Genomic DNA, 26,387 nt, shown 5'->3' on the forward strand with positions numbered 1-26,387 from the left:
AAGGGGGGCTAGAGCTAGTGAGGAGATCACTATAGATAATCATGATCAGGCCTTATCAAAATAAATATTGATTTAGTTGAAGTCCATTACTACTCCATTGATGTCTAGTCCCGAAATCACCTTTATCTTTTAATTAATCCATATTACTTGTTTGAGTTTTAATTCTCTTTAAATTTGTTAAGTAATCACCTAGATAACCAAACCACTCACTTTACCACATAGTCTAAATAGCCTTAACTCAATGAATTGGAGTAATCACTAAAATTTAACTACAACACTAAAATTTAACTACTATTCCTTATGGGATACGACCTTGCTTTCTTATATTGCAACTATCCGTGCACTTGTGGCGTAATGAAAATAAATAGCGAACACGTATATTATGAATATAAGTTTGTTACTATTCAATAATAGTTTTATTGATTCATGTTTCAAATTTTAATAGGCATTAAGTAAGTCAATTTCCTAAATTTAATTAATAAAATCATTTCAAACTATATAATAATTTCATATATTTAATTTTCATCATACAAAATTACATTAGTTATACAATATTCAAACTATATAATAATATTATATATTTATCTTCCATAACACAAAATGACATTAGTTAAACATGCAAACACGCGTTATTTTTGCTAGTAACCTTAAAAAAATTATAACTAGTGGTCGGAAATGCTGGCAATATTGGGAGACAAAGCACAAAGAGAGTTGAGTTTAGGAATAGTATAGGATTCTTGCATTAAAGCCCTTGCTATAACTCTGTAAGCTGCTTCCGTCAAATGCAGGCCATCCCAACCGACGTATTCAGACGAATTCTTACACACATGATTCCCATGGAGCGACTGGTCCACGATATATGGCCCACACCCTCCGCAACAAACTGCGAGCCCTCCTTTTGTAAATCCTGCCACAAAATTTATCACTCTATATATATATTTCTCATTAAAATAAAATCGACTCGATATTCTATATATGTGCATGATCATTAACATACCGTATTTTTGTGGGGAACGATAGAAGCGCATTGCAGCATTGTAATAGTCGGCGTAGATTATTGTGGTGTTAGGATTCTCGTGTTGAATGCGACTGATTTCTGATTGAAGCAGCTTATTGTGGTAAATGGCAAACTTATTTAGCCAAATAATACAACCGGTTTTAGGGTCGTAATCATTTTGATTTGAGCTTCTGAACTGTGTGAGATAAGTGGCCAAACATCCAATGGGGAAGTTGCCTGGAACCATTAGTGTCACTGCTCCTAGTTTAATCAGTTCCTGCATGTATTAATCAAACATCCACATCAAAATATATCGTGACTATATTTGATTTTCTGTCCACGTGTATAATTAACTAAAATAAATTAAGGATTTAATTAACATTGCTTAATAATTACACTGATTGTTGAAGTGGTGGCTTTGACAACTTGAGGAACGAATGTTTGAACCAATTCCATGCTTTTCCCTTTAAGCAATGCGTGATTATAGTCGTTGCCTCCTATCTCTCCCACTATCATCAACGACGCCTCAAGAAATCTCTTACGATCTGGATAACGATATAATATACCAATTCAAGTACATGCAGTGAAACAATCACATATGTGTGTGTATATATATATGTATATAGATTGAATCAATTAAAAACTTCTATTAATATACAAACTACAAACCCCTTACATTAAACCTATAAAATAACTGCACATAACCTATAAACTATCTGCAATTTAATGGTCTTGGAATCTGTAAGCACATGTTGTGGAATGTTAGCCCAATGCTCTTTATTTCTTTTCGGGCCTAGACCTCTTAAGCCCAAAACCCCTTCCCTTAAATACCCCAACCCCTTCAGCCAAACCCTAATCCCCTTTCCTCACTCCGCCGCTCCATCTCAGATCACCTCCCAAACTCTAAGTTCTCCTGACCTCTGGTCTTCCTCTCCCTCGAGCTCCACCCTCATTAATGGCTTCCTCCTCCTTCCCAAAGTCCTTTACACCTTCTCGTCCATTCCCTATCTTGGGTATAAAGCTATCGATTGAGGGAAGTTCTGTATATACGATCTCTACGCTGAAGGCTCTGCTATTCCTTCTGTTTCTCTGGTCTTTGTGACTGATTTCCGGAGTTGTGGCCGTAGGGTGAGAGCTTCCTCCAGTCGTGAGCCTTGTCACCGGATTCCTGACCTTAGGTTTCTTGCTTGGTGATAAAGTGAGGATCTCTGAGCCGCCGAAATCCTGACCACCGGATTCCTGACTCTTGGTGGCTAAACCTGTCAGATCTGAGCTCCGATCTATCTTTCCCGTCCCTTTGTGCCTTGGTCTTTGAGCTGCCGGGAGTGCGTCGCCACCGTGGGAAAAATCTGAGCCACCTGTGTCCCGAGGACACCTTTTTCCCACCTCTTATCTCTTTTCTTCTTCCTTTTGTTTCCTTTTTTCTTTCTCTTTTACTTGCTCTCTCTCTGGTATTGCAGGTATAGGCCTGAAGAAGAAGAAGGACAAGTTCGAGGATCTAAAGTGCTTGAGCACTAGTGGAGGCGGCAGGACGGCTCGGGAAACAAGTGGTGAACCACCGGCTAGGCGAAGATACCCAACACATGTGTTTTTACACATAATTTGTCATTATGTAGAAACATCTCAAAATTACCCCTTTTAGCCTGAATGACAGTACCAGTGCCTCATAGTTTTCTTTTGTTGTGTTTTATACTTTCCTTATGCGAAGCAGATGTTTATGGTAAGAATCCAGGATGAAGATCATCATGCATTTATGTGGCGTGGGAAGCAGTTTAGCCAGATCTTCTTGCCTTCTTTTAGTACTAATTCGTTTAGAATATTTCCCTCAAGAAAATATTCACCCCTATGTTACATGGTAACTGATAATACTCACTTTTGTATGGTTTTTAATGTTCTTATTATATCAATTTTATAAGGAATTGAGTGATTGATAGTTGAAATTGAAGTTGCCTAAGTAGCACCATACTAACATGCAATCCTATTACTGAACTGGATTATCAATTCTGATGTCTTTCGGTTGTTGCATTATTTGTTACACTTGATGTTGGTGCACTACTATATGTACTAGCTCGGTCTGTGGCGTATGTGTATTTAGACAGGTAGCACTTTTATATTATATTTTTGTTATATAATTATTAGACATCTGAACTTAAGGATAAAATTTAAAATTTTCACTATAATATAAAATTTATACCTTGAAAATATAAAAGAAATTGAGTGTATATATAAAGAATATATGTAGACCTTTTTAAATAACACTACATTAATGCATAATGCAAATTTTCAATCATGATTCTATTTTATAATTTGTATACGACAAAATTTATTTTTTAATTTAATATTTATTTTATCAAAAAAATATAGAAAAATAAAAAATGTACATTGGTATAAATATAAATTATAACAAAAATTAAATTATTTTTAAATTTATATAACAAATAACGCTAAATATGCATATCCACATATAGCGCGAGGGCACGACTAATTAAGGAAATGGTCTAAATCCTGTTCAGATCCATCGAATCAAAATTTTGATTGCCCATATCCTTAAACATGGATCTGGATCCATAGATATTAAGTATACAATAGTCATAATACTTGTTGTGCAACAAATAATCATATAGCAATTCTTGCAATCGAAGAGCAATTTCAATTCGATAGCAAAAGAGGCAAGCTAAAGCTTGATTTCGAGTTTGAGCCTAATTCTAAGCTCAATAATTTTATCGAGTTAAGCCCGAACTTAAGTAATATATTTAAAGATCAAGAGCACATTTTAAATATTTTTCAAACCTTTTATGAGTTTTTAACGAGTTCGAATTCAAATATCATTTATTAGAACATCTAACGAGTCGAGCTTGAGTTCAAACTCGAACTCGATATCATTGAATATCACACGAGCCGAACTCGAGTTCGAATCGAACTCAAGCCCGATAAGTGAATGACGAACCAAACGCGATCAACAAGACAAAAGCTTAAGTCAAGGTCAGGCTAAACTTGAACACCTTAATATTTAAACAAGCCGAATTTGATATTACTCCCTCCGTCCCAATAAAAGTGGCCACTTTTTTTTGGGCACGGAGATTAAGAAGGGAATTGTTATGTTTTAATTGAGTGTGACCCACCAAAATTAGTGAGTAATTTTTAGAAAGTGGCCTACAATTGTTGACCAAATTAGTGAGTAATTTTGACATTTTTAGAAAGTGGCCTACAATTGTTGACCAAATTAGTGAGTAATTGTTTACTTAATTAAAGTAAACTTTTGTCATTTTTAGAAAGTAGCCACTTTTAATGGGACACCCAAAAAGGAAATGTGGCCATTTTTATTGGGACAGAGGGAGTATTAGTTTTCGGATCGGATAGGATCGGATCGGATCGGATCGACTGCCTTATTTTTAACCTTTTTAATATTGATGCAATTCCACTCGCTCTTTCACGCGTGTGTTGCACGCGCCAGGGCTGGCCGGCCGGATGATCAAAGCGTGGGATCACGCGTGCTGCATGCATTATTGAAGAGTGCGTGATTGATGGGAAGCACTTTTGCTTCTTGGACAGTCGTTTGCCACGTCAACATCTTTCTCCAAATTTTGAAACCACGTGGGATTATTTTTATACCTGGGGAGCGAAAGTCACGTCGGATCCCACCACTATTTTGTGTGTACCACCGTGTACTACTATTAATTTATTAGTATAATTTTTAATTATATTTTCTTCAATTTTAAGTTATTATGCTTTAATATTATAAAAAGATAATTAACAAGGGTTCACTCATCCCATTAGGGTTTATAATTATTTTTTTATATTTATTTAGATTATAATTAATTATTTGGGTTCATTAATTCAAAGTTCGGGTATATAATTTTTTAAAATTTTAATTTTTAGTTATAAATACTAATTAGAGTTCATAATATAATAATATTTTTTTATTTCTATAAAAAATAATTATAAAATAGATAAATTAAAAGTGGTACACAGTGGTACACATAAAATAGTGGGACAAATGATTAAAGTAGGTATTAAGCGTGAGAGATGTTGCCAAAAATTTCACATGAAGCTCCCGCCCAATTATTTTAGTTTGGTATTATTTTTCTTTTGAAACAAATGTTTTTGCATATTTGAACTTTTAGGGTGCGTGTACTTTAATGATAAAATTTTCATTGAAAAAAAATGGATAAGAGAAAATAAAAAAAAAGTATTAATTTTTTTTTATCCTATGTTTACTATAAATGAAAAGATGTAAAAATATTGGAAAATATTTTCACACTCTAATTACCATAGGATAATATTATCCAATATTGAAGAAAAAATGAGTGAAAATGATCTGCTCGAGAAAATATTTCATCCTACTTCGAGAAAAATTTTCATCATAGTAAACATATGAAAATAGTGAAAAATGAGTGAAAATGTATTTTTTCTCTCTTTTTCCATCAAAGTAAACACGCCCTTAATTAGGTGATAAAATTTAGAACGAAAGAGATTTTAGAGTTAAAGATTTTGATCAATGCTTCTTTCGTGTTTTCTTTCTTTCGATATTAAGAAGTTAGGGTATCAGCGGATTCTCTTCATTTGGTTTTTTTGGATAAATTAATAATTTTTTTTAGATATAGATAAATTAATAATTAAAATAAATAAATTTAAAGATTATATCATGATGAACTCGAATTAAATTTTTTTTACGTTAAGCATTAATCACTCTACTGTTAGATGAACACACACTTTATTTAGCTTTTTTAGTGTAGCAAAGTTGCATGTTTCATAATCTACTAAAATTTTATGTTTATATATTTTTCTTATACAAAAAAAGTTACTATCTTAAGGGAGCGTTTACTCTGAAGGATTAGGCTTGATAGATAAAAGTAATAGGTTAATCTCGTATTTTCTTTGATGGATTGTAACTTTGAGATATCCCAAGGCCCTTGAATCTTGATTATTTTTATCATTTAAGCTCATTTTTGCTTGATTCTTATCCCATGAAAATAGTGGAATTGAAGATATTTTACTCTTAAGGATAAAAATACTCAATCCTACGTATAATCAATCATGCAAAGTAACCGGGAAGAGATCCGGTGTCCCACAATCTCATGTGTGTCACTATGTCCCATTCTTATATCTATTATTTTAAAAATATTTTTTTATAAAAATAAAATTTATTATAATACTAGGAATTATATTTAATTTTTATTTCAAAAGATTAAATTTTTTAGAAAGTATATATCATGACTTTGAATTTATCAACCTATTATTAGCTAATAAAAATGAAAATAAATGATAAAAAATAATTATATACCCTAAATTGATGGAATAACCCCTAGTTTATAATCAAAAAATTAAACTAAAACATATAAAGTTGAAATTGACGAAAATATATATAAAAAATAAAATAAAATTGAAAATAGAACACAAAGTGAGACATAAAATGTAGTACACTGAATCTCGTTCCCAAAGTAACCACCCTAAATGTGATTGCGACAAGTGTTAGTGCTACGGATAACTTTACAATCCTCTATCATTTTCTTTAATTAGATTTGTTGTCACAATTTTGTAGTTTCAAGCTTTTCGGATGCTTTAGTTTGAATTCTTTTAAATTCTACTTAGGACTCATTTTGTAACTATTTTTCACATTTAATTTTCTATTTTGCAGTTATAATTAATATTAACCTAAGAAATTTGATCAAATAAAAAAACTAAAAAAAGAACGAGAAAAAAGAATAAAATGCATCCTTTCTGACCTGAAGGTTTGCGATAAAATTTTGGCAAAAAAAGTTCCTTAAACCATCGCAATTGATCTGTCAAAGAAATATTTGCATGACGAACTTCGATTCCTTTACTCATAAAAAAGGAGTCCGGCAGCGCATTTGCCGACGCCGCCGCAAAATTCACACTATTTCCGCCGCTCAAATTCTTTCCACCGTAAAACGGCGGCACCAAAGGAAGCCCCAAATATTCAGCTGCAAACCAGCCATGAATTAAATATAATTAAAGAAATAATAAATATAAAAAAAAACTTGTAAAGGTACCAATGAAGTCGATGATGAGGCGGCCGTCGGAGCATCTTCCGGTGGGACGATTGAAGAAAGTTTCTCCGTACGGCGGCACCGCGAAAAACAAGGGAGGTTCCGATGGATACAAGTGGAGTAGGTTTCCGGTATCTGTTAGTGAATCGCCGAAGCCAATTATGGATTTGAAACAAGAAGAAGAAGGAGGAAGAGAAGCAGCGAGTTTGGTTTGCGATGAAAATAAAATTAAAAGAAAGAAATGTGTGAAAATGGATCGGTTTTTGGGAGAGAAACATGACGGAGCCATTATGGAACATGCGATATGGAATGGAATGTGGTGATGATGCATATATATGAGACAGTTGTAATCATTTATCTATACGAAAACTATTCTTCACTCTTTTTTACACGTTAAAAAAGCACTATATGATGAAGCATTAATGGGACCCGCTCCTCTCAAAATGAGATGAAATTCCTTTACTCACGCATTTGATATTCGGCTCGATCCATTTTTTTTATTTATTATTATAGTAATCGTATATATGCATGATTCCTTTCTCGTTGTATTAAAAAACAAAAAATCAACCATAAATTGCGATCATACAAATTGTCGACTAAAAGATCAAATATGGTTTCGTAATTGAGACATTATTTTTACAAGACACGTTTCTTAATTAATTAGTTATAACTTATTTTTATCAAATCAATAAAATATCTACGTACTAAACTAATCTCAAGTCCACACAATATAGCATGTGGTTGTTGAATGTCCGTTCTTGAGATAGTGATTGAATTGAATGTCTAAAATCACTATCCGGAGTCCACCGATTTTCTAGTGACGACTTAAAACATGAGTTATTATTAAGACTATGATTGTTCGTGACTTGTACAAATCGATCGGTCCTACCAAAAAACAAACTAATTAAAGAGAAAAGAAAATAAAAATTTAATATTTTACTTCAACCGGTTATGATATATGCCTGTCATCAGGGGCGGAGCTAGGCCCCTAAAGACAAGGGGGGCAAAACATGATAAATTTTTTTAAAAATAATTTCTATAAAAATTATATAATAAAATATTTTTATAATAATTTTCTACGATCACTCATATTTTGAAAGCGACGTAATACCAACTGTCTCAAAAATTTCTTTCACAATATAAGTAACTAAACAATCATTCGTCCAACGATCACCCGTTCTATTTCGAAGCTTACTTTTGACAATCTTCATCACAGAAAAAGCTCTTTTCACAGTTGTAGTTGTCACATGTAAAACAAGTGTAAGTTTAATAAGATTATACACTACTAAATACACAATATCTCTTTTTGTCTTCACCATATCCATTGCAAGACTTCCTAATTGGTGCAAATTTAACTTCTTTATCTTCTTTCCGATCTCCATGTTAGACAAAAGAAAAAGAATGTAGTTTATCAAAGTAACTTTTTTTCAATCTCCACATTATGCCATTTTTTTCTCAAAATTTTGGTGGGGCATTTTTTTTTATAATAATTATACACATATTAATATAACAAGTATACTAAAAAAAAAAATTGGGGGGAAGGGGGCAATTGCCCCACCACCTCATAGCGTGGCTCCGCCAATGCCTGTCATCCATGACAACCATTCCATTATCCATGCCTTTTGACACTTGTCAACATTTTATTGGTCATATAATTGTTTAAATAACAATTAAATATTACTCCATCCGTCCACTAATTTAAGACCTAGGAGGCAAAACACGGGTTTTAAGAAAAAATATACTTTTATTAGTTGGGTGGAGAAAGGGACCCACAAAATGTATTGTTTATTGATTGAGTGGAGAAAGGGACCCACAAAGTATATTATTTATTAGTTGAGTGGAGAAAAAGTGTATTGTTTATTGAGACCCACCAATTAAAATATGAATAAAAACTTACTAAAAATAGATAGGCCTTGAGTTGGTGGACGGACCAAAAAGGAAAGTAGGCCTTGAATTAGTGGACAGAGGGAGTAGTATATAATATTAAGATTGAAGTAGGTCATCGATAAAATATATATAAGTTGTACTATTGGGTTGAATTATAGGTTGTATATGTTCCATAGAGAGAGAAATGTTTTTTATTAAAAAATTAAATTGATGTAGGTTATTGAGAAAGATAGTCTAATAGTATAATTTAGTCGTATACTGATAGGTTTTTTTTGTAATTAATCAAATTTTATAAAAAAATTATTTAATTTTTGAACTTCTTAGTATAACACAAGTACAAATAGTGTGTGTGTGTGTGTATATATATATATATATATATAGGAATGAGAACATGTAGTATCCAATGCTTATAATAGATCCGTAGATCCAAATCTAGACCACACATTTATGACATGTGGCGCATCAAGATGGTGACACGTGGCAAGGAGTTTCCAAGCATTTCAAGGCAAAATCTGGAGAGGGGTAAAATTGGAATGTAATTTTCGGATTTAATAATTAAAAAAATATTTTTTTTTTAGATTTTCTTAAAATAGATATATTTTAGGTGCATATAGTTTCACACAAAGATGCATAAAGTTTTCACATGAAATGCATAACTTTGAACAGAAAAATGCATTTAATTTTTACAGTTTTGGTATTTTCACCACCCCACCCCACACCACCCCCAACCCTCCCCATTACCACCCCCAAAATAGTCATGTTTCACATGCATATAAAATCAAACAAAAGTGCATAAAGATTTTACATAAAAATGCAATAAATTATAAAAAAAAATGCATTTCATTTTAATAAATCTGGTATTTTCGCCACCCCACCCCACCCCCCCACCCAATTTTTTTTTAAACTGATTTTCTGACCACTGACCCCCCACCCCCCTCCCCCCTCAATTTTTTTTTTCAAAACTGATTTTCTGATTGTTGAGTCGCTGACCTACCCACCCCCCGCACCCCCCACCCACCCTCCCCCAATTTTTTTTTTTATCAAAAACTGATTTTTGGACCGCTGACCCCCCACCCACCCTCTAGCCCAAAAAAATTATTTTTTTTCAAAAAATGTAATACATTTTTGTGTGAAAGTATATGCATGTAAAACATGTAATTTTTTATGCATGTAAAAATCAATTTTTCAATTTTTTTTTTGGGGGGGTGGGGTGGGTGGTGGGTCAGTGGTCAGAAAATCAGTTTTTGAGAAAAAAAAATTTGGCGGGGGGTGGGTCAGTGGTCAGAAAATCAGTTTTTTTTTTTTTTTTTTTTTTTTTTTTTTTTTTTTTTAATTTGGGGGGGAGGGTGGGTGGGGGTGGGGTTCACAGGTGGGGTGGGGTTCAGGGGTGTGGGGGGTGAGGTGAAATCTTATGCATTTTTATATGAAACTTTATGCATTTTTATATGAAAGTTCATGCATTCTCGTATGAAACTTTATGCATCTAAAATATACCTATTTTGAGAAAATCTAATTTTTTTTTTTAATTTCGAAAATTAGATTCCAATTTTACCCCTCTCCAGATTTTGCCTTGAAATGCCTTGCCACGTGTCACCATCTTGATGCGCCACATGTCATAAATGTGTGGTCTAGATTTGGATCTACGGATCTATTATAAGCTTGGATACTACCGGAACTCAATCCTATATATATATATATATATATATATATATATATATATAGATATATATGATTATAGGGGTGAGCTAAAATAAAAACACGTTTTAGAATATAAAATAGGAACCATTTTCAGCTATTAAATCATCAAGATCTACGGTTGATTCATCATGCACCTTGTTGAATGAATTCATGGTCCCAAGTTCGAATCACACATGTAGTGGTGAGGAGCAATATATGCAGAGTAGGGAGAGAGTACAAATCAGAGGAACCACTCTCATCAGAGGAGCCGTATGGGTCAGAAGAACCATTTATACCAGAAGGATTTCATCCATCAGAGGAATGACTCTAGTCAGAGGAGTCATCCGCACCAGAGAAGTCATTCTTGACAGAGGAGCCCTCTTCTCCAGAGGAATCATCCGCGCCGGAAAAGTCATCATCGTCAGGGAAGTCATCGTCATCAGAAAAGTCAATTCCATCAGAGAAGTCATTACCACCAGAGGAGACGCCCTTGCCAGAGAAGACGTGTTTACCAGAGGAGTTCTTCATGACAGAGAAGACGTGTTTATCAGAGGAGTCCTTCACGCCAGAGATGTCAAAATCATCAGAGAAGACGCCTTCGCCAGAGAAGACATTTCCATCAGAGGAGCCAATAAACGCGCGGGAAGGTCTCCCGCGTATTATCGAAATTACCAGCGTACCCTTCCACCACGCCGGACGCATGCACCGAAGATGTTTTTACTATTTTACCCCTCCGCTTGTAAATCTATAAATAGGGCCCGAGCTCGTGTATTATTTTTTACGCTCTCTCATATTTTCGAATACAATAGTTGTTTTCTCTCGTGCAAGGTTTCCGATCAGCTACTTTTACTCTTTCCAGCCTTCTCGACTAGGTAGAATTTTATGTTTCCGTTTATAGATTTAGGTGTTGGTTCCGTAAACACCAACTGGCGCCGTCTGTGGGAAACAATGGGCTAAGGCGTGAGAATTCCACCCCCTGCGTATGCAGATCCGGAATCGTCGCCGGATTTGCATGCGTAGGTCCCAATTACGCCATCATTCGGAGGTTTCAAGTTATTGTAGATCAGTTTTTATGTTTTCGTGCAAATTTACTTACAAGTTCGGGAAATCTACGTTCAATTGTGTTTTTGTGCATGGGGAAAAGGTGGTGACGGTTATAAATTATGAATTAGGGAAAATTTACGTTTCTTCACTGTGGGTCGGGGTAATTATGGGTAAACATGAGTTTCCTTTGGAGAATGGAGAGTTTATTCGTAGATCTAATGGTTTTATCGGTGAATTGTGGAATTTTGGTTCTGTTTTTTGCTTAATGATTGGCTCTGTGTTGGGGATTTGTGGGTTTGCAGCGATAGTATGTTAGTTAGCACTCCATTTTGGTTATGATTGGGCTTGCGTGGTTGATCTGTAAGTGTTTTTTGTTCGCGGAGGGTGCTTATCAGTATTTTCCATGTTTTTATGGTTAATCCTCGTGCTTTATTGGTGGATCGGGGAATAGTGCTTTGTTTCCGTTATGATGAGGCTGTTACTGTTAATTTACTGGTATTTTTCATTTAAGAAGGATGTTTATCAGTGTTTCCATGGTTTCTATGGTTAGTCTTCGTTGTGCTTGGGCTCGTGTGGTTAAATCTGTGGGTCTTCTTCGTTTGAGGTTGATAATTACCGTTACTTCCTTTGCCTGGATGACAAATCTTCGTTCTATATCGTTGATGTCCTGTTTTTGTTATGTTGGTTCTGTGCCGGGGGTTTATAGACGTTTTTCGTTTAAGGGAAGGGGTTTATGGACGTTTTCCATGATTTTCGTGGTTAATCTTCGATTTCGATGATTGAATTGGGAAGTTATGCTCTGATCCTGGTGTATTGGGGTTTTTTGTTGCGGATCTGTGGGTTTTTGTGGTTAATCGTCGATGGCGAAGAGTATTTATTGTCGTTGATGCAAGAGTTTTACCTCAATAATATGATGATTAACACTTTGTCTTAGTTATGGTGAGATCCATATTGTTGTTTTGTGAATGATCTTCACTTATGGGAAACGATTATTCATGATTCTCCATGTTTTCCTTGACTAACCTTCGTATTATTAGCTTGGTCTCTTACATAATTTCTTTTCTTATCATGTTTAATGCAATCGTGCTAACATATCTTCTGGTGATAGCTCTGTTTGTATTTATCTCTGGGTATCTTGCGTCTGTTGAAGTTTTATTGAGGGCTCTGTTTTCTCAATCTATACTCTGGGTTTATTTCCCCGAGTGTAGAATTATTTGGAAGGGAATTTTTTAACGGTCTCTGCACCGGAAGCCGGGATTTCTTATTGGATTTCTTACATTGGGACTCCAATCGATAATAAGGGGTTTATTCTTTCGTCGTTAGAATGGTTTCTCACTTTGTTTATGTATAGGTACCATGGGATCATCAGATGCTCACCGCAACCTAGAAAGGGAGTTCGACTCCGCTGCTCTCACCACTGAGGTGCCACCTTCACTGTTCCCTGGCCTACAGGGCAATGCTACCTTCACTGCCCCACCAGGATTTCAGGCTATCCCCGCCACTCCGTTGACAGGGTTGAATGCAAATCTCCAGAGATCTGCTCTGGTGACTCCAGGATCTGACATGCCATGCTTAACTCCCGCGTCTGGAGCGGGACAGATCACGTTTGGGTCGATGGAACAGATGATGGCGCTGCTTCACTACTCCGCTGTGCGTCAGGCACTAGGAACTCCCATGTTGTCCAGTGTTCCCACTGTAGCTCCACTGGTGAGAACGGCTACTTTGCAGGGCACTGCGGCCCCACCTCCTGCTGCTCAGGAGGTAAACACTTTAGCAATCAACAAACAGGCTGCGATGCCTCTGGAAGTGCAAGGGGACCCTGCTGACAGGGAAGTGGAAAGAAGACCAGAGGGGAGCCGGGTCAGACTCAACAGTGTTGTGAGAAAGAAGAGGGTTGACGAGTCTGATAGTCAATCCGTCTCTTTGGTGTTCGAGGAAGAGAGACCGAGGGGGAAGGCTCGGCTAAAAAACCAAGTGTCTCAGCTGAAGCATCAACTCCAGGATCTGGAGGAGTCACTGAGGGAGAAATCCCGAAGGGAGGACAGGGAACAAAGGTCAGAAAAATCGCACCGGGTGGAGAAGTCCCATCGATCGGAAAAATCGCGCTACACAGAGCGGTCAGAGGAAAGAGAGCCGGAGTACTCCTCTGGCAGACATGAATATAGAGTCCACAAGCGCCACGCTCATGAAGTACCCAGAGACAGAAGGGAACAAGGGAGGCATAAGGGGGACAAGAGAGCTAAGACATCGAGGTTCCACCCGATCAGCAACCGTAGTCCTTTCTCGGACGATATTTTGGCAGATACCTTACCTAGAAGCTACAAACCCATCTCACTGGATTACGATGGCACTACCGATCCGGAGGTACACCTCAATCGGTTTGAAGGGTTGGTTACGCTGCACATGTACACGGAGGGCATCAAGTGCCGCATCTTTTCAACTACGCTCACTGGACCAGCTCAGTTGTGGTTTGGGACGCTGCCCCCAAATTCCATTCACTCCTTCGAAGAATTACAGACTCGTTTTTTGCGTCAGTTCGCAAGTTCGCGGAGGGTAGGGAAGTCAGCCCTTTCGCTGATGGATATTAAGCAGGAGCAGGGAGAAACGCTTCGGGAATACACAGCAAGGTTTAACCTTGCCGCTCTGGAGGTGCCAGAGGCAGAATCACAAATTAAAAACTGTGCCTATGTCAGAGGACTCAGGCCAGGGATCTTTTTTGACGAATTACAAATTCGACCAGCAAGGGATTTTGATGACATCATGGCAAGGCTGCCGGGTTATCTACAGTTGGAGGACGCCAAAATGGCGAGGAAGGTGGAAAATGAGAAACACAGAGTCAAGAAAGCTGAGGAAGCACCCGAAAGACAGAGACAGCAAGATAGGGCCCCATTCAGAGGGTTGCCTCCTAGGGTACTCCCACCCCAGGGAGGAATGCCATCTAATCAACAGCGCACAGTGAATGAAGTAACACGGTTTACCGAATACACGCCCTTGATCAAACCACAAGAAGAAATTTTTCATCTGATAAAGGATCAGCCGTTCTTTAGGGCACCGGGGACCTACCGGACTGGGCCACCGCAGGAAGGTCCTAACAATAAGTTGTGTGAATATCACAATTCCTTCGGGCATTACACGAAATATTGTGGACACCTTAAGCACCAATTGGAGTTATTGGTGCGCCAGGGATGTCTCGACCACTTCATTGACAGGGGAAATGAAGGTCAGAGGAGGACTGATCAGAGAGATCAGCGGGATCAGAGGGATCAGAGAGATCAGCGAGATCAGAGGGATCAAAGAAATAACCGGGATCAGCGACGAGAACAGGGGAACAACAACAGAGATCGCAGGCTTGATGACAACCAGGATAATCGCAGAGAGGGGGCAGACAGACAAGCTCTTCCTCCCCCCCCATATAGAAGGGAAGTTCACATGATTTGTGGGGAAAACGGGATGCCCACATCAAATAGGGCTAAAAAGCAAGTCGTCAGAGCAGTCAAAACAGGATATTATCCTAAAAGGGTCATGGAAGTCACCAGCGCGGCAGAGGAGCCGGCAATCACTTTTGGAGCAGAGGATGTACGCACATTAATGTATCCGCATGATGATGCGCTGGTCATCACGGCGGACATTGCCGGCTGCATTATTCACCGTATTTTCGTGGATTCGGGCAGTGCTGTAAACATCTTGTACAAGGAGTGTCTTCAAAATATGGGAATTAACGCTCATGTTGAGCCGACAAATGCTCCTCTGTTTGGGTTTGGAGGAGAGATGGTCATGCCCCTAGGGTATGTAGAGCTGCCGTTGATTCTTGGCAGTACAGCGGCGGGTAACAAAACAAGGATGGTACGTTTCTTAGTGGTGGATATGCCTAAACCCTCGTACAATGTCATACTCGGCCGGCCCGCCTTGACGGCGTTCAAGGCGGTTATCTCTTTGTTCCACCTAAAAATGAAGTTTCCAATCGAGGGTGGAAGAGTGGGAGAAGTTTGTGGCGATCAGACGACATCAAAAGCATGCCACGTGCAAATGCTCACACAATCAGCGGGGCAGAAAAGGGAAAGATGGACAGAGGGGTCGAACGCCCGGAAGAGAGGGAAAGTGGGCGAGGTGCATGCCCCAGCAGAGGAGCGCCAAGAGTTGGCGGATTTATTAAAAGACAGAGACTCCACAGAGAAAACCGCGCTGGTATCCACTAGCGATGTTTGCAATATGATAGAGTTATTTCCAGGGAAAGAGGGTTTCCAGACTAAGATTGGATCGGCCATGAGTGATCAAGTCAGAGAAGAGCTCATTGGTTGTCTTCGACGAAATGCGGATGTGTTCGCTTTTAGTACCTCAGATTTGAAGGGAATCGATAGAGGGTTGGCGGAGCATTGCCTCAACGTGGACCCTAAGGTCAAGCCGGTAAAGCAACGGACAAGGAATTTTGGGGCTGAAAAAGACGCTGCCATCAGAGAGCAGGTTTATGAACTATTAAAAGCTGGGCATATTGTGGAAGTGCAATACCCAGAGTGGATCTCAAACGCAGTAATGGTACCCAAGAAAACAAACACCTGGAGGATGTGTGTGGATTTCAGAGATTTAAACGCTGCTTGTCCGAAGGACCACTATCCTCTGCCGAGGATTGACCAATTGGTGGACTCCACTTCAGGATGTGCCTTATTATCCATGATGGATGCGTACCAAGGGTATCATCAGGTAAAGATGAACAGGGGAGACATCGCCAAAACGGCCTTTGCTGTCTGCTGTGGCGTATATGGGTGGAAGAGTATGCCGTTCGGTCTGAAGAATGCAGGAGCCACATATCAGCGGATGATGGAGAAAATTTTCAAAGAACAGCTTGCTAAGAATATCTTAGTATACGTAGATGATATGCTCGTACGGAGTAACAGGGCAGAGGACCACGTGTCGGATCTGGAAGAAATCTTCACAGTAGTCAGAGATCACAGACTCATGTTAAACCCAGCCAAGTGCACTTTTGGGGTCACCACAGGGAAATTCTTGGGGTATAAAGTCACGCCAGCAGGGATTGAGGTCAACGCCGACAAGGTCAAAGCTATTCTAGAAATGACACCGCCCAGAGGAATCAAGGAGGTGCAGACTCTGAATGGGCGTATCACTGCTTTGAGCAGGTTTATATCGCGATCGGCAGAGCGAAGCATGCCATTTTTCAAAGTGTTGAGGAAGGGAGCCAAGTTTCTATGGACAGAGGAATGCCGAGCGGCATTTGAGGATCTTAAAGTATACCTAGCAAAACTCCCAACTCTGACCAAGCCAATTCCGGGAGAAACGTTGTATCTATACATAGCTATGGGGGAAGAATCAATCAGCTCTGTGCTAATCAGAGAGGAGGGAAGTCATCAGAGACCTATCTATTTTGTCAGCAGAATTATTCAGGGCCCTGAGCTCAACTACACAGAGATCGAGAAGGCGGCTCTGGCGGTCATGATCACGGCAAGAAAGCTGAGGCCTTATTTCCTTTCACATCGAGTGGTGGTACGCACGTCTTTACCTTTTAAACAAGTTTTGGGGCGCGCGGATTTGTCGGGAAGAATGGTCAAATGGGCTGTGGAACTAGGGGAATATGATGTAGAGTACGAGCCACGAACGGCGATCAAGGCGCAGGCATTGGCAGACTTCATACAAGAAACAACTCGTCGTCCCATACCAGAGTTCTGGGTGGCTTATGTGGATGGGTCAGTGACAAAAGAGGGGTGCGGAATTGGCGTACATATCACTTCTCCAGGATACGGAACATATCAGTTCGCTATTAAATTCACCTGCCGGTTATCTAACAATGAAGCAGAATATGAGGCAGTGGTCAGAGGGGCACATATCTTGTCAGAGCTTAAAGCCGAGTGTGTTATCATCAGGACGGATTCTGAATTGGTAGCTCAACAGTTCTCAGGAGGATACAATATCAAAGATCAGAGGATGAAAGCGTACCACACCAAAATTAATGGAATGAAAGAAAAGTTCATGGAATTCAAGCTCGAGCAGATTTCACGGGAGGAGAATACAAAAGCGGATCTACTGGCGCGAATGGCTAGCGCAGTAGAGCAAACTTGGAGCGACGAGATTATTTTACTCTGTGATACCAGAGAGATGGAGACTTCGCAGGTGTTCTCGGTAGAGATCAGGGATGATTGGCGGGCTCCGATCATACACTTCTTAAAGACAGGGGAGCGGCTAAGCAGAGAGTCCAACCAGAGGGCCCGCTATGAAAATTACTGCCTAATCAATGATCAACTCTTCAAAAGATCTTTTACTCAACCTCTGCTAAAATGTTTATCGCCAGAGGAAGCTAACTTTGCTCTGAAAGAGATTCATGCAGGTTGCTGCGGCGGGCATACCGGATTTCGAGACCTTGTACGCAAGATAATTCGGGCAGGTTTTTATTGGCCTCACATCAACCAGGAAGCCAGAGAGTTTGTCCGCAAGTGTGAAGCTTGCCAGCGGCATGCCGGGAAAATCAACATACCAGGGGAGCCCATGGGTGTAATGTACGCTGCTTGTCCGTTTGATAAATGGGGCATTGATATAGTTGGGAAGCTGCCTACAGCACCTGGAGGGAAATGCTTTCTCATTGTGGCAGTGGACTATTTTTCCAAATGGGTCGAAGCTGAGGCCGTGAGCAAGATCGATGAAGTTACAGTGGAACGTTTTATCTGGAGGAATATCTGTTGCAGATTCGGAGTGCCACGCATCATCGTGTCTGATAACGGGACTCAGTTCACGGGGCAAAGGATTGCGGATTTCTGCGACCGAATGGATATTACACAGAGGTTTGTCTCGGTGGCTCATCCACAGGCAAATGGACAAGTGGAATTAGCTAACAGGTCCATATGTGAGGGAATCAAGAAGAGGCTAACTCAGAGCAGAGGGAAGTGGGTAGAAGAGCTGGACACTGTCCTCTGGGCTCATCGAACCAGTCCAAAAACGGCGACAGGGGAGGCACCATTCACGCTGGTGTATGGATCCAATGCGGTGATACCAGCAGAGGCACGACTAGAATCATACCGGATTACCAGATATGACACTGAGCACAATGAGGAGCTCCGCCGAGCAGAGCTGGACTTGGTGGAAGCACAGAGGGAGGAAGCCCGTATCAGAGCGGCCAAGTACAAAGGCATCATCAAAGCGGGATATGACAAACGGGTCAGAGTGAGGAAATTGTCGAAGGGAGATTTGGTTCTCAAGCGAGCTGATGCATTAAAGGCGGTGGGTAAGTTCGAAGCCAATTGGGAAGGGCCATACATCGTCACAGAGGTTTTGGGAGGTGGTGCGTACATATTGTCGGATTCAGACGGCAGAGCTCTACCCAGACCATGGAATATAAACACACTCAAAAAGTTCTATGTATAACTGCTTCTTAGCAGGAGTAATCACTTGTAGACCGGATACTCTTTTTCCCCACAGGGGTTTTAACGAGGTCCGGGGCCATAATATCAATAAAACAGATATGTGGTTCTAGGGAATTCCCTGGTGTTGTGTTTGTTTATTTCAATTCTTGTTTTCTTACACTACATATGCTACTTAACATGTTCGTGCAGAGCACTGCACATGTCACCAGAGGGGGGAGTAGGGTGTATACCCATAATCCTCAATTTTTAAATTCAAAATGCAAACTGCTTCTTAGCAGGACAAGGGAGAAACAAATACAAAAACTGCTTCTTAGCAGGTCAAAGGGAAAACAAGCATCAGGGATGGACGTCTCTTCTTCCATGATCCAACACTCCAAGTTCTTCTTCGTGGCTGGGACACGCTCACCTCTCAGATCTACTTCAACTCCACTTTGTGTCTGCAGAATACCAAGAAAAACAACAAGTCAAAATGCCAAAAAGAAAGAATACAGAGGAGGAACAAACCAAAGGCCAGATCTGAGGAACCAACGCTCAGATCCGGAAACCCAACGCCCAGATCTGGGAAATCAACGTCTAGATCTGAGGAGCCTGGTTATAAAACACTCAAGCAAGGGAACTCCACTCGTTACAACCACAAAGTTAGAGATCTACACCAGAAGCACAGGGGAAAAGGCGGAGCCCTCAGGGATGTGAGTGTTTAGAGGGGAAATTCCCTTACTTGAGTGCCTTACAACCGATCTAGGGAGGCAAAACATCAGCAGATCCAGGGTTTAAAGGACCGGAAGAGGATATATATAGAGGCAATACCGGGCTTAAGAAATGGGCTAAGGGGTAATGGGCCCGCATGAGCTTATGGGCCGGAGAAGGGAGTAAGAAATAATTGGGCCAACATGTTCATAACAGAGTATTGCACATGTAACCAGAGGGGGGAGTAGGGTGTATACCCGTAGGTCCCAATTTTTAAATTCAAAAATTGCTTCTCAGCAAGACTAGGGCAAACCAGAGGAATTACGCTCCACCAGAGCAGAGGGGTCATGCTCAACCAGAACAGAGGTTGCTGACAATCGTAAGCCGCGAAAGTTGGTTGTGCCACCCGGGCCCTCCATGCTCCGCGCAGAGGTTCCTGACAATCGTAAGCCGCGAAAGTTGGTCGTGCCATTCGGGCCTTCCATGCTCCGCGCAGAGATAGCACTTAATCATAAGCCGCGAAAGTTGGTTGCACCCCCCGGGTTTTCCATGCTCCGCGCAGAGGTTGCTTTAACCGTAAGCCACGAAAGTTGGTCACACCCCCCGGGTTTTCCATGCTCCGTGCAGGGTGTTCTTTCAATCGTAAGCCGCGAAAGTTGGTTGCGCCACCCGGGCCCTCCATGCTCCGCGCAGAGATCGCACTTAATCATAAGCCGCGAAAGTTGGTTACACCCCCCGGGTCCTCCATGCTCCGCGCAGAGGTTGCATTTAACCGTAAGCCATGGAAGGTGGTGTGCACCCCCCGGGTCTGCCAAGCTCCGTGCAGGGTGATCGCTTAACCATAAGCCACGGAAGGAGGCATGCACCCCCCGGGTTTGCCAAACTCCGTGCAGGGTGATCCTTTAACCGTAAGCCACGAAAGTTGGTCACACCCCCCGGGTTTTCCATGCTCCGTGCAGGGTGTTCTTTCAATCGTAAGCCGCGAAAGTTGGTTGCGCCACCCGGGCCCTCCATGCTCCGCGCAGAGATTGCACTTAATCATAAGCCGCGAAAGTTGGTTACACCCCCCGGGTCCTCCATGCTCCGCGCAGAGGTTGCATTTAACCGTAAGTCATGGAAGGTGGTGTGCACCCCCCGGGTCTGCCAAGCTCCGTGCAGGGTGATCGCTTAACCATAAGCCACGGAAGGAGGCGTGCACCCCCCGGGTCTGCCAAACTCCGTGCAGGGTGATCCTTTAACCATAAGCCACGAAAGTTGGTCGCACCCCCCGGGTCTTCCATGCTCCGTGCAGGGGGTTACTGTAACACCCTAATCTAATTAAGGAGTTAAATATAAAATTTAAATAAATATTTAATGCGGAAGTCTTTTAAAATAATTTAAACTCACTTTTAAAATAAATATTTTTGAAAATAATTTTAAGAAAAAGAAATCTTTAAATAAAATTGGTTTTTAAAGCACTTTTAAAACGATTTATAAGATATCAAAAATTTTCAATAATGTATTCAAATATAAATCTTGATTTTGAAATCATAAATTTAACAACTTTATTTTCAAAGCACGACATGAAGATGTCGGAAAAATAATTAACTAATTAATAAAACTTTTACTAAGGAAAAACTCTAAGTATAAAATAATATCTTTTTAGCAGCGGAAAATATAACAAACTAAAATCTTTATATAATTAAAAATTATGTATGTATCCATGTATATATTTTCGTAAAGATATAAATTCTTAAATAAATATTTGAAATGAATTTAAATATGAATTAAACAAGTCATGACATTAAAATAATATAATAACATTTATTTAAACAAATCACACACAAATCTCAAATAGTATAGAATTTCAGAGTTTACATAATCAAGAGATATCACATGAAATAACATAATATGTTTTAGGAAACATTTATCTTTAAATAGATTCGACGCGCCCATTCGACTCTCCACGCGCCTCCGATATCAATCACCTGAAACTGTTGAATATGGGATGAGCATACAGGGTACACTCAGTGTGGGAACATGCAATAATTGTCCATGTTAATAAAATGGTAACACATATTGTCATAACGTAACATAACTTCCATACGCACTGTGGCAACTCCAAGGACTTTAATGTCCCGGACCCTATATATGGATCCCTGGCGACAATATAATGGTTGCAACCCTGTAACATGAAATCGCATTGTGGCATACCAAGGACGGTGAAGTCCTGGACCAATTATGCTGGCCCCTAGCGATAAATATTTTTACAACACATACGGTAAACACATAATATTAAAATGGACAAATATTAACCACGTGCATGTACTGAAATAAATCCCACACCTGAAACTTGAGCTTTGAAAGTTAACTGCGATAATTTAAAGTTCACGTCCTAATCGCGCCGCACCTAGCCAGATAATTTCAAATAATAAAACATAAGGGCCTGTTTGAACTTTAAAATAATTTAAACTATAAGAATTTTATATATAACCATTAAAATTATTGATTTAATAATTTAAAAAATAAGATATAATTTCGTATGAAAATTTTGATTAGTAAAATAATTTAAGGACAAGTCCAACTTAATTAAAAGAAATATGCAGTTCAAAATAATTAAAATTAAGCCCAATTACTTAATTAAATCGAGCCCACCAATTTAATCCAACTTAAAACCCAAAGCCCAAGCCCATTTTCCTTCACCCTAATTTAATCATACCCACACAATTCCAAAACACCACTTCACGCAGCCTCCATTTCCTCTTCTCCTTCTCTTCCTCTCTTCCTCGGTCTCCCTCTGCCTCTCCTCGTCGCGCCAAGCCGCGGCCGGAGGCCGGCGACTCCTCCTCCTTCCTCTCTCCTGGCCGAACGCAACGCCACCACCGCCGTCCCAGTGTCGACAGAGACGCGCCCAGCCGCCTCCCCTTCCAGTACTGCCGCCGCCGCCCTCTCTCCTTGTCCTCACCTCTAGTCTCTCCCTCACTCTCCTCCTGCCCCTGTCCTCGCCGCACCAGCTGCAACCGCGGCCGCGCCTTCTCCGGCGACCCGAGACTACAGCGCCGCCGCCCCTGTCTCCTGCTTCGCGCCCTCAGTCCGGCGGCCATCAACATAGGGGTTGTCGATGTCGCGCTTCACCGGCTGTCCAGCATCCGCTCACCAACAATTCCCATCCCTTCTATTTCTATTTTCTTTTCTTTTTGTAAAACAGTGAATATGATTTCGATCAATTTAATATCTGTATATGCATGTTTAAATTTATAAAAACAAGAATTTTGTGGGAGTTTGGTTGTTTTCTATAAATTGAAAGAAAACAGAAATCTTTGCATATGAAAATAAACTATACAAGTTTTGAGAATTACCGATGGAGATTCGGCAGTGGGAAGGAAACAGGATGAATTATAAAAGACTTTTTCCTGTTGGATTTGCTGGGTATTTGCGATGAAGAAGATTAGATATACATATATATACTGGATTGAAATATCGTGGTTGAGGAGTAAAAATCGAATTTGTGAATTTGAGGATTCGTCAAAGATTTCAAGTGTAAAAGAAATCCTGCTGTGGAATTAAAATCAAGATTTGAAATCAAAGTTTTGCTGCGGTAGAAATCAAAGTTTGAAATCAAAGTTTGTTGCTGTGTTGATCAAATCTTACGTGCTGCTGTGTTTATCAAATATTACGGAAAGAAATCAAATTTGGTTAGCTGAAAGAAAGATACACGTTAATCTCATTTTCATTTCAATAAAAAGTTAATTACACAATAATTATATATATATATATATATATATATGGGCTTGGAATGTATGATAAGTAAATGGGCCGGTATAATGTATATAAGCTTAGATTAAAAATTAAACAAGGTCCAACATATATTAAATTGCAAATAATAGTATTTAAGCCCAAATTAAAGTAAAATTAATTGAATATAATCTTCCATTTCCATAGATATAATCTATAGTTCGAAATCATACATCTAACTAGGGGCGCGATTAGATAATTCATGACATAGACTAAAATTTGAATAACCTCACAATTTAAATATAAAATGCTTCAAAATAATTTAAATATGAAATAATTTAAAACAAAAATTTAAATGAATTATTTGGTTTCGGGCTGTCACAACCCTACCCACTTAAATAAAATTTCGTCCTCGAAATTTAACTTACTTGGTTCTAACTGGGGATATCGAGCTAGAATTTCTTCTTCACGTTCCCAAGTAGCTTCATCAGGTCCGTGCCTAGTCCATTGAATTTTGACTAAGGGTATTTCTTTACCTCGCAAGACCTTTACTTTTCGATCTAATATAACACTTGGCTCTTCTTCGTATGTAAGGTCCTTGTTGATTTGGAGATTTTCATAATGGACGATGTGACTAGGATCGTGCAGATACTTTCGCAACATGGAAACGTGAAACACATTGTGCACTGCTGACAATTCTGGTGTTAAAGCTAGACGATAGGCAACATCACCTATGCGTTCTAGGATTTCAAACGGTCCAATAAATCGAGGTCTCAATTTTCCTTTCTTTCCGAATCGTAGAACTCCTTTCATTGGTGCTACTTTGATAAATACTTTTTCACCAACCTCGAAATATAACTCCTTTCTTCTGCGATCTGCATAAGATTTCTGTCGATCCTGCGCCATTTTAATCCTCTCCTTTATCTTCTCAATGACCTCAACCGTCTTCTCAATGATTTCCGGACCTAACACTTTTCGTTCACCAACTTCGTCCCAATATAATGGCGATCTACACTTTCTCCCATATAATGCCTCATACGGAGCCATTCTAAGAGTTGTTTGAAAACTGTTGTTGTATGCAAACTCGATTAATGGTAGATGAGTTTCCCAAGTGCCTCCAATATCCATGATACTAGTCCGCAACATATCTTCCAAAATTTGTATAGTCCTTTCGGATTGTCCGTCTGTTTGAGGATGATATGCTGTTGAAAAGTTAAGTTTAGTTCCCATAGCTGCGTGTAAGCTTTTCCAGAATCTGGATGTAAATCTTGGATCTCGATCAGAGACAATAGATACTGGCACTCCATGTAGTCTAACCACCTCTTGAACATACAGTCTCGCCAATTGGTCCATTGAGTATGTCATTTTTACTGGAATGAAGTGTGCGGACTTAGTGAGTCGATCTACAACTACCCAAACTGCATCGTGTCCACGTATTGTTCTTGGAAGTCTCACCACGAAGTCCATCGTAATGTGTTCCCATTTCCATTCGGGTATCTCCAATGGATTTAGCAATCCCGACGGTCGTTGATGTTCAGCTTTCACTTGTTGACATGTCATACATCTTCCAACATACTCAGCTATTGACCTCTTCATTCCTCTCCACCAAAATATATTTCGAAGATCTTTGTACATCTTAGTGCTTCCTGGGTGTGCTGTGTAAGTCGTGCAGTGCGCCTCATCCAAAATTTCTCTTATCAATTCTTTATCCTTAGGGACGCAAATTCTCCCTGCATATGTAAGTGTTCCATCACTTGCCAATGAGAAACTTGTATTATTGTCTTTTAACCCCTTACTTTTCATTTTCTGGAGGAAGCTGTTGGTCTCCTGCGCTTTTCTAATACGATCACGCAATGTAGGTTTAACAACTAGTGCTGCAAGCGTAGCCTCTGGGGTATTTGGACTAACCACCTCGAGATTCATCCTTTCAAATTCTTTTATCAAGGTTTCTTGTTGAGTTATCATTGAGGCTAGTTGTCCTTCTCCTTTTCTGCTAAGTGCATCGGCCACCACATTAGCCTTTCCAGGGTGATACTGTATGGTACAATCATAATCCTTCACGAGTTCTAGCCACCTTCTTTGCCTCATATTCAACTCCTTTTGCGTGAAGAAATATTTCAAACTCTTATGATCTGTGAAGATCTCACATTTTCCCCCATACAAGTAATGTCTCCAAATCTTTAGCGCGTGCACTACAGCTGCTAGCTCCAAATCATGCGTAGGGTAGTTATGTTCGTGCGTCTTCAACTGCCTTGACGCGTAAGCGATAACCTTTCCTTTCTGCATTAAAACACATCCCAGACCTTGCTTCGAGGCGTCGGTATAGATGACGAAATTTCCTGATTCATCGGGTATGGTTAACACTGGTGCTGTTGTTAACCTTCTTTTCAATTCCTGAAAACTCTGCTCGCATTGATCAGTCCACTTGAACACGACTCCTTTTCTGGTTAATTGTGTCATTGAGCCTGCTATCTTTGAAAATCCCTCGATGAATCTTCTATAATAACCAGCGAGTCCTAAGAAACTTCTCACTTCACTGGCGTTGGTAGGTGCCTTCCAGTTATTTACAGCTTCCACCTTCGCTGGGTCCACCTTAATTCCTTTAGCACTCACCACATGACCGAGAAAGACAACTTGATCTAGCCAAAATTCACACTTCTTAAATTTGGCGTAAAGTTTCTCATTTCGTAAGGTTTCCAAAGTGATTCTGAGATGTTCTTCGTGTTGCGCTTTGTCCTTAGAATATATCAGTATGTCATCAATGAATACTATGACAAATTTATCCAAATAAGGGTGGAAAACGCGGTTCATCAAATCCATAAATACCGCAGGGGCGTTTGTTAAACCAAAAGGCATGACTACGAATTCGTAATGGCCATATCTCGTTCGAAAAGCCGTCTTTGGTATATCACCTTCCTTTATTTTGAGTTGGTGATAACCCGACCTCAAATCGATTTTTGAAAACACTCCTGCTCCTTTCAACTGATCGAATAAATCCTCTATCCT

At 39.7% G+C, this 26,387-nt stretch overlaps 1 protein-coding gene and 1 long non-coding RNA gene across 2 annotated transcripts; both read right to left on the bottom strand.

Annotated features, from left to right (window-relative positions):
* Positions 1-487: 487 nt before the first annotated feature.
* Positions 488-7,333, bottom strand: LOC130985385 (GDSL esterase/lipase At1g28590-like). Its single transcript, XM_057908346.1, has 5 exons — positions 7,012-7,333; positions 6,724-6,942; positions 1,394-1,542; positions 998-1,274; positions 488-907 (listed from the first exon to the last, which is right to left on the bottom strand). Exons 1-5 carry the CDS (start codon positions 7,295-7,297, stop codon positions 663-665), a joined length of 1,176 nt encoding a protein of 391 aa, XP_057764329.1. The 5' UTR covers positions 7,298-7,333; the 3' UTR covers positions 488-662.
* Positions 7,334-21,445: 14,112 nt separating this feature from the next.
* LOC130985387 (uncharacterized) lies at positions 21,446-23,181 on the bottom strand. The gene is made up of 2 exons (XR_009088955.1): positions 23,006-23,181; positions 21,446-22,056 (listed from the first exon to the last, which is right to left on the bottom strand). It is a non-coding gene; the product is annotated as an uncharacterized LOC130985387 (long non-coding RNA).
* Positions 23,182-26,387: the final 3,206 nt, after the last annotated feature.

Source organism: Salvia miltiorrhiza, chromosome 5, assembly GCF_028751815.1.
Source record: "Salvia miltiorrhiza cultivar Shanhuang (shh) chromosome 5, IMPLAD_Smil_shh, whole genome shotgun sequence".
NCBI lineage: Eukaryota > Viridiplantae > Streptophyta > Magnoliopsida > Lamiales > Lamiaceae > Salvia > Salvia miltiorrhiza.

Bases quoted from the DNA above. Each gene is read 5' to 3' on its own strand.
- LOC130985385 (XM_057908346.1), bottom strand. From the start codon at position 7,297: ATGGCTCCGTCATGTTTCTCTCCCAAAAACCGATCCATTTTCACACAT. The intron at 1,543-6,723 runs GTCAGAAAGGAT...ATCGTTATCCAG, and splicing joins ATTTTATCGCAAACCTTCAG to ATCGTAAGAGATTTCTTGAG. The intron at 908-997 runs GTATGTTAATGA...ATTTTGTGGCAG, and splicing joins TCGTTCCCCACAAAAATACG to GATTTACAAAAGGAGGGCTC.